Source organism: Lathyrus oleraceus, chromosome 5 (assembly GCF_024323335.1).
Source record: "Lathyrus oleraceus cultivar Zhongwan6 chromosome 5, CAAS_Psat_ZW6_1.0, whole genome shotgun sequence".
Lineage (NCBI taxonomy): Eukaryota > Viridiplantae > Streptophyta > Magnoliopsida > Fabales > Fabaceae > Lathyrus > Lathyrus oleraceus.
Window position 1 is genome coordinate 185429413 of NC_066583.1, and position 8664 is coordinate 185438076.

The following is an 8664-nucleotide window of genomic DNA, read 5'->3' on the forward strand; positions in this document are numbered from 1 at the left end:
GAGAAGCCTATGTCTTTAGTAGTGGTCAAATCACCCAATATTTATATTGAAGGCATATAGGATTTTCAAGAATTTTTAAATAGGATGAAGCAAGAGAAGGATGCTTGGGAAGAAAAGTTTCACGCTTCAAACCTCGAGAAAATAGAATTGCATAAGCAATTGAAGGAAAAGGATGACTTGATAGAATTTCTTAAGCAACATGTTATAAAGAGGTAAAGGAACCAAGAGGATTTATTTTCCTCTAACATTTCATCATCTACTCATCTTCCTACCTCCGGTGTTTGGAAAGGCATTGTAGATCAACTCGTGATAGAGAAGGACGCCATGAAGAGCAACTATGAAAGAGAGATCAAAAGACTTTGCAAAAAGTATCAGCTTGGAGTTGGGTCATCATTGGATATGATTCCATAGACCTAACTTTCTTTCCTCTTATATTTTAGGATTATTGAGATTGTATTTCAGATTGTAATCCTTCACATTATTAATAAAATGAGATTTTCAGTATTTCAAAATGTGTTATTTCCTTTATGATGTTTGCAATTTATTTTATATCTTGAAGTTCCTTGAAAACTTTGCATTTGCATTTGCATATCAAGCATCATGTTGCATCTTGGTCTTACTTTGAGTAAGTTTTCCAAGTGTCTTATTTCTTCCTTTTTTTGGTCTTTATTCAGACAAGTTGTCTCACCAATACAACATTTGTGCTAATCAACAAAAGAAGATGGACCACCGAGAGCAAGAGAATCGTGAACTCCGCGAGGAAGTGACTACTTTGAGGGATAGTTTCGAAAGGCTCACTACTATGATGGAAACTCTGGCGGATACTCAAAATCAACCTCCTCCTCCTCAGACTCCGTTTCAGAGGACTATGACTTCTGAAATAGCTTCTACACCCACTTATGTGGCTTCGCGGCACCAAGTGCCTTCTGGTTTCCCTTGGGGTATGCATCCTAACTTTGCACCAGAAGGATATCAGCCAACTATTGAAGTTCCCGATGCTCAACCTATTATGTTTGTACCATCTCCCGTGGTCCATGCTACTCATTATGTGGAAGAACCTGTTTTCCATGTTGATCAGAGTGAAACTGTTGGTCTATGAAAGGATTGATGAATTTCAAGATCAACTTCAAGCAATTCATAAAGATATTAAAGCTCTAAGAGGAAAAGAATTGTTTGTAAAGAATGCTCATGATCTTTACTTAGTTCCTAATATAAAGATCCCCCATAAGTTTAAAGTGCCAGATTTCGAGAAATATAAGGGCAACTCTTGTCCTTTGAGACATTTGGTGATGTATACTCGTAAAATGCCAACTCAAACTGATAACTATCAACTGTTGATTCATTACTTTCAAGATAGTTTGATTGGTGTTGCCTTGAAGTGGTACATGGGACTTGATAGCACCCAGATCCATACTTTCAACGATCTAGGATAATCTTTTATTCGTCAATACAAGTACAATGTTGACATGGCGCCGGACCGAGATTAACTATGTGCTATGTCCCAAAAGGATAAGGAAATTTTCAAAGAGTATGTGCAGAAATAACACGAGATTGCCACATAAGCCAGTCCTCTGTTAGAAGAGAAAGAGATGACAAAGTTGTTTTTGAAGACTTTGAGTCCGTTTTACTATGACAAAGTGGTTGCAAGTGCTCCTAGTGATTTTATCGAGATGGTAAACATTGGGGATTAGATTAGAAGGGGCGTCTATGAGGGACGATTGGTGAAAGAGAGTGGTTCATCTGGTAGTTCCAAGAGATATGGTAATAGTTTGCCCCAAAAGAAGAAACATAATGCTAATGCTATTTCGTAAGAAAAGCATAGGAGATCTCTGAGAAGTAATCAACGTCATCAACATGTGGCCTCAGTTACCCCGGTTGTTAATCCTACTACAGTTGTTCAAGTAACACCAAATTATCAACCATGTTTTCAACAACGTACCCATAAACAAAATAAGCAACAAAATCATGTCCAGAGGCAAGCGCAATTTGATCCAATTTCGATGTCCTATGTGAAATTACTTTTTGCTTTGATACAAAAGAAGTTGTTACATACTAGAACTCCTCCAACTATTCTGAAGGAACTTCCATGATGGTATAAACCTGATCGTAATTTTGAATTTCATCAAGGTGCACTCGGTCATGACATTGAAAATTGTTTTGCTTTGAAAGTTGAGGTGCAAAGACTAGTACAAAGTGGTATTTTGCCTTTTGAAGACTTTGATCCTAATGTGCGAGCTAATCTGTTGCCTAAACATGGTGGTGCAACTATGAATATGGTTCATGGATGTCCTGGAAAGTACCGTGTCTTTGATGTCAATCTGATTAGAAGATCCTTGGTCGAGATGCATCCAACTTTGTGCAAGCTGAGTTATTATGAGCATAATCAGGTTCCTTGTTGTATCTATTCGAGGAACCCTCGAGGGTATGCTGTGGTAAAGAGAGATTTGCAAGAGACGCTAGATCAAAATCTTATTCAAATTACAAGAGATGGAGAAGAAGGTGAGCATGGTGTGAATGTCATAGTGCCTCATTTTAATATCCCAGAACCAGTTGTGATTGCTTACAATAGTGAGAAGCTTGTCGTTTCTCTTTTGGTTATTCATCTGACGGGTCCTATACAAATATGACAAAGTTGTTCCTTACAAATACAATGATACAATAATTTAATATGGAAATGGAGTCTTTATCCCTTCCCTTTCTTTTGTTGTGAATATTGTTGATGTAAGCGATGTTACCCGAAGTGGTTGAGTATTTGCTTCTACGACTTCTAAAAGAATTGAAGATATTTTGATGGGGAAACTTTGGGAGATGCCTATAAGAGATTCAAGAGAGTCCTGGTAGCCTGCCCAACTCATAATATGGATGCTACCGAACAGATGCAGATGTTTGTGAATGGTCTAAAAATAAAGACCAAACAACTAATTGATACCGCAGTCGGTGGTTCCACAAATTTTTCAACAACCATCGGTATCAAGAAGATTATTGAAGATATTGCTGCTAATGAGCACATGGAGTTGTATGATAGGTGTCAAAGCAAACCATAAGGGGTGATAGATTTAAAGCTGGAAACTAATAAAATCCGTATTGAAGACACTATAGCTGCTGAAGTTGATAAGAAGCTGAAGGTAATGAATATAGACACCCACCCGGTAGCACAAATCCAACCGGTCCCTACTGTATGCTGTGAGATTTGCAGTGGTCCTCACCAAACATGTTATTGTTTTGCAACTCCTCAACAGGTGGAAGAAATCAAATTCTTGAAGCAAAATAATCCTTACTCCAACACATACAACATGGGATGGAAAAATCATCCCAATTTCTCATGGAAAGACCAAAAAGCGACCGCCCCTCAACATGGTTAGTACCTAACTCAATATCAACAACATCAGCAGCAACAGATACCTAAGAAAGCTGAGTGGGAGATTGGCATTGAAAGAATGGTAGCTCATCATGTTCAATTTCAAGAAGAAACCCAGAACTATCAGAAAAACACCACAACTTCCATAAAAAATCTTGAAGTCCAGATGGGTCAAATCGCTCAGCAAATAGCATCAAGTTCTCAAGCACAAGGTGTTATACCTAGTGCAACTGTGCCCAATCCTAGAGAGCATCATAACATGAGCACTGTGACAACACGAAGTGTTAAATCTGAGGAAGTTGTTGAGGAAGAGGATGAAGAGGAAGACCAATTGATCGAAGTGGACCTTGAGATTAAAGAAAATGAAGTTGTTAGAGAAGAAGTGGTAGCACCGAAACCTCTTGTGAAAGAAACAACAATTGAGCCCAAGCCAGTTGTTAAGCTCCCATTCCCCACGAGAAACAAGGAAAAAGGACAACATGAGAATTTTTTTGAAAAATTCTTAGAGTTGTTCAAGAAGCTGGGGATTAACATTCCTTTGTTGGAGGCACTTGAACAAATGCCTACTTATGCCAAGTTCATGAAGGACATCATTTTGAAGAAGCGTACCACCAACACAAACCCGATCATTCTAACCGAAACTTGTAGTGTTATTTTGCAGGGTATGAAGATTCCGATAAAGAAGGAAGATCGAGGAGCTGTCACCATCCCGTGTACTATTGGAGATAGGTCGTTCAACAAAGCTCTTATTGATCTGGGAGCTAGTGTGAGTCTCATGCCATTATCCATTTACAAGAAGCTTGGTATAGGGACGGTGCATGATACCAGGATGACACTCAAATTCGCAGATCATCCGGTCAAGAAACCATATGGTATTGTTAAAGATGTCCTGGTGAAAATTGACAAGTTTGTATTTCTGGTCGATTTTGTAATTCTAGGGATGCCGGAAGATGAAGAGATCCCTCTCATTCTTGGTAGACCCTTTTTGGATACGGGAAGATGTGTAATCAACATAGAAGAAGGAACCATGACGTTGAAGGTTTATGATGAGAAAGTGAAAATCAATGTTCGAAACACCATGAAAGACAAAGAAGATATTTGCACCAGTCACACTATAAAGGTTCTGAATTAGGTGACGACATATGATGGCCCTTTGAATACACCATCGTCACCTTTGAAAACAGTGTTGAGCTTGTCCAAGTCCGACAATGATAAAGAAAAGGACAACGGGGACCCCTAAGTGCTAGCCTTGCTGGATACGCAAACCCCGTGGAAAGGATCTCAACCAAACCGGTGGGGGATATACACTCACCTCACTCTAATAAGGAGGGTGAAGATCCGAAGAAAGGAAAGGAATTGAAATAACTTCCGGAAAACCTCAAAGATATGTTTTTAAATTCTAAAGGAAAATGTCATGCTACTGCAAAGGCGGTGAAGTTGTTGGACACATGTCTTATATATCATGTTCCTGACAATACCAGGCCATAGAGAAAAGAGTTTGTCAAGGGATAGTTGGTGCTCTTGTTCAACTCCAGATTAAAACTTTTTCCAGGAAAGTTGAAATCTAGGTGGTCGAGTTCGTTTTTGTTTCACAAAGTGTTCCCCCATGGAGCGATCGAACTAACAAATCTGAATAATAGGGACATCTTCAAAGTAAACGGACAACGGTTGAAGCACTACTATCAAGGACATGAAAGTGGTCTGATTGAGAATGTTCGTCTCCAAGGATAAAGGAGACGACCGTCGAGCCATGCGACATTAAACGCAACGCTTCGTGGGAGGCAACCCACGCGGTTTTTATCTAACTATTTCCATGTTTGGTGTATTTACAAGTTCATTCGTAGGTTCACAGTTATATCATGCAGCTTGAAAGAAGGGTTGAGTAATATTGTCGGACACCAGAAGAACAAGGATAAAATCTAAAAATAGTGAAAAAGTTAGAAATTTTGGAAAAACAGGGCCCTGACACGGGCGCCCGTGTCACCTGACACGACCCGTGTCAGGAAAGGAAGCAAAATCAAATTTTTACAATAGGCTGACACGGCCACCCATGTCAGCTGACATGGCCCGTGTCAGCCCTACTGAACCAGTCCTCAAATTACAGTGGCCTGACACGGCCGCCCGTGTCAGCTGACACGGCCCGTGTCAGGCCCAACGACCATTTTTTTTAAATTTTTTATTTTTGTGTTTTGTGGGCCCCAACTGAACTTTTCACCAATTAAACACTTTTTACCCACTATCCACCAATAAATTCTGATTTTTCTTAATCTCCTTCCTTCATTACTTCATTATCTTTCTCCTTCCTTACACTTTCTCCACATTCCTCCATAACCTAACTCACAAAAAACTCCAAACTTTACTGTCATTTCTTGTCCAAAGTGCCGGCAACCTTCACGAAAGTTGTTCTACCCGTCATCCTCTACAACGCTACGATAATTTTTTTTCCGTTTTCCTTAAAAAAAATTGGGTGATAATTTGTATTTCAGGAAGCAAGAATGCCGCCAAAAAGAGTTTCCAAAGGGAAGCAAGCGGACGTGGAATCATCCCGTCCAAGGAAACGGATAATCCGTCATCCAAATTCACATGACATAATTTTTTATAACCCGGAGCATGAACGGAGGTACGCATCGCATGTCAAACAGAAAATCACTCCGACCAGGTACCTTTGCTCCGACACTCTTTTTTAATTAGGCATGTCTGAAGAACTATATAGGATGTTTCATGTGCTTGGAATGCTGGAGTTTGTCCATTGTGAAGCGCCAACCTTTGAGCGCATCACATTAGAATTTCTGAGCACAATTGAGTTCAAGCTCAAAAAGGGTTGGACGGGTACAACTATGTACTTTGGAGGAACAATGTCTTTCAGGTTGTACAATGTCGATCATGAGTTGACATTGGAGCAATTGGGTGAAATTCTTCGCCTACCCCTTTATGGCCCCGGATCCGTACTAGACAACTTCGATGCTAAGTCATTCTGGTTGGCCATTACGGGACATTTTGACTACCAGGCTAAAGGAGCAAAGACGTCGGACATTCAAAACCCCTGCTTTAGGTATGCCCAGAAGGTGCTAGCCTTCACACTATTTCGCAGGGGTGACAGTACAAATGTAGCCACCTAGAGAGAGCTGTTATTTTTGTTTGCCATGGCAAACTAGGTAGCTGTGAGTGTTGCAGCATTTGCTGTAGATTATCTGGGTCGTGTAGCGAGAGCAGCCCAAGGAGGAATCTCTATAGGAGGCATCATCACCCAGATTGCCCAATATTTCGGATATGACCCGACTTCACTTAATGAGACACCGGTAGCAAGTAAGAGCAAACTGGACATGAACGCATTGATCCAGCAAGGTATGATTTCATAAGTTTCTGATTATTATGCCTTAATAAGTTCAGGTCAGTTTATTATGGCTCTACCTGACCCGACACGTATTGGCATCTCAAACACGGCCAATTGGCTTTATGAAAGTGTCGTCCAAGATGATATGGACGAGCACAATACTGATACATTTGCTGCAGGTAACCCGCAAGAGGAAGAAGTGCAGGAAGAGATGCAGGATCAAGAGCTATTTGCTGTCCCACCAGAGGAATCCATGCACCTCGGTGCCGGTTCGTCATATGTGACGCTAGACCAATGGTCATGGATGCAAACAGAAATTGGTGATCTCCGAGCGGAGCAAGCACGCCAAGGTGTAGAGCAGGCCCGTCAAATGACTCTGATGGATGAGATGCATGCGATGATACAACGTCTGATGTTGTAATTTCCGCCGCCACAGTGAGCCGGTTTGAGCACCCCTCTATCTTGGATGCAAACATTACGGATAATGTTTAGTTTAAGTGTGAGGGGTTTTTTTTATTATTCATTGTTGTTTTTGTTTGTTTAGTTTGTTGTTTATTTTGTTCTTAATATTTTTGTTTGAATTAAGTTATGGGTACTCTATGTGTTACAGATAAAGGACATTCATGCCGGATGAACGATGAAGCTTAGAACGATTGGATGGAAGACACACCCCTCTACTTGCTCTTTTGGAAACCCCCGAAGATTGATGCTACCGACTCAAAAAATCGAACGTGACTCTCTGTCACTGGATTTTGTAGTGTTACTCCGCAACTGAAGAGAAGACGAAGCTACACCACACTGAGAAATATCTTGGAAGCCTGAAAGTGAGACAAAACATGGTGAGAACTACAAAAAGCTAAACACTTATCATCATTAGAGTTATTCAGGTATGTCTTTGTCTCTCTTGGTTTGCATTAGAGATACTGAAATTACATAGCACATGATACACACTGAGGCATTATTTTTGTATTTTAACCCTGAGCCTTTCAAGCCAACTTGTCATAATTACCCGTCGAATTACTCGTCGTTCACCAATTTTGAGCCATATTTCCTTTTGTTTTTATTTTTACCATTATATATAGCCATAAGCCCATACACCACCACACCATGCTTAGACAAGTGTTGTTTACCCTAAAGCTACCGAAAAGCTTAAGTTTGGGGTTTCATCGAAATTTAGGGACACCGTCAAACCTTAGATAAGTGCAAAAAGATGAAGAAAAATGCAGAGAAAAAGAAGAGAAAAAAAATAAGAGAAGTCATGAAGCACTTATCTAGGAAGTCTTGTAGCGGGGTATTCGTTACCATTAGAGATATTGACTAAATCCAAGGTAAATCATACAAGTCGAGTCGCCACCACACTTCTATTTATCCAAAGGAATGGTTAGAAAGCGAACAAAAACCTAAAAGTTTTACCAAATCAAAAACTAGTAAAATTGAGTCAGAGATCTGGGTAAGGGGGTTGGTTATGCAATGGGAAGGTGTTAGGCACCCAAAACATCCTAGGTACTCCTAGGGAGCCCTTTTCATATTTGTTGTAAGGTTGTTGATTTTGTGAAAAATTTGTTTGTGCAAACATGATTGAAGAGATGAGAAGAGAATATACAAGTTTATTTACATTTGTGTTTGGATGGATAAATCCATTGCCTACGTACCATCTTAAAAAAGATTAGGATCAAAACCTCGTAGTTCGGGGTAAAAATCTCAAAATGAGTTGGTGAATTGACTGGTCCAAAAGCCTTAAGGTCTTTTGTTATCCAAGGGAGAAAACTCAACCTAAAACCACAAATCCACCATGTGAGGATAGCTTCAACATGCTAGTAAGGGGTTAACCCTATAATAAGCATGGAAGACTCATTGTCCATCACTAAGGATATAGGTGAGTATTACATCTACCTCAAGGATAACTCAAACCTAATAGCTAAAGGTTATGAAAAAGTTTTGATTAAGAGAGTGGCCATTGAAACCACAAAAG

The 8664-nt window shown here is 40.0% G+C and overlaps 1 protein-coding gene across 1 annotated transcript; it reads left to right on the top strand.

The window, feature by feature from the left end:
• The first annotated feature begins 3437 nt into the window (after positions 1–3437).
• Positions 3438–4490, top strand: LOC127079607 (uncharacterized). The gene has a single exon (XM_051019986.1). The coding sequence runs from the start codon at positions 3438–3440 to the stop codon at positions 4488–4490; it is 1053 nt and encodes a 350-aa protein (XP_050875943.1).
• Positions 4491–8664: the final 4174 nt, after the last annotated feature.

What these genes read in the sequence shown, in the direction of transcription:
- LOC127079607 (XM_051019986.1), top strand. Translation starts at nt 3,438, where the DNA reads ATGGTAGCTCATCATGTTCAATTTCAAGAAGAAACCCAGAACTATCAG.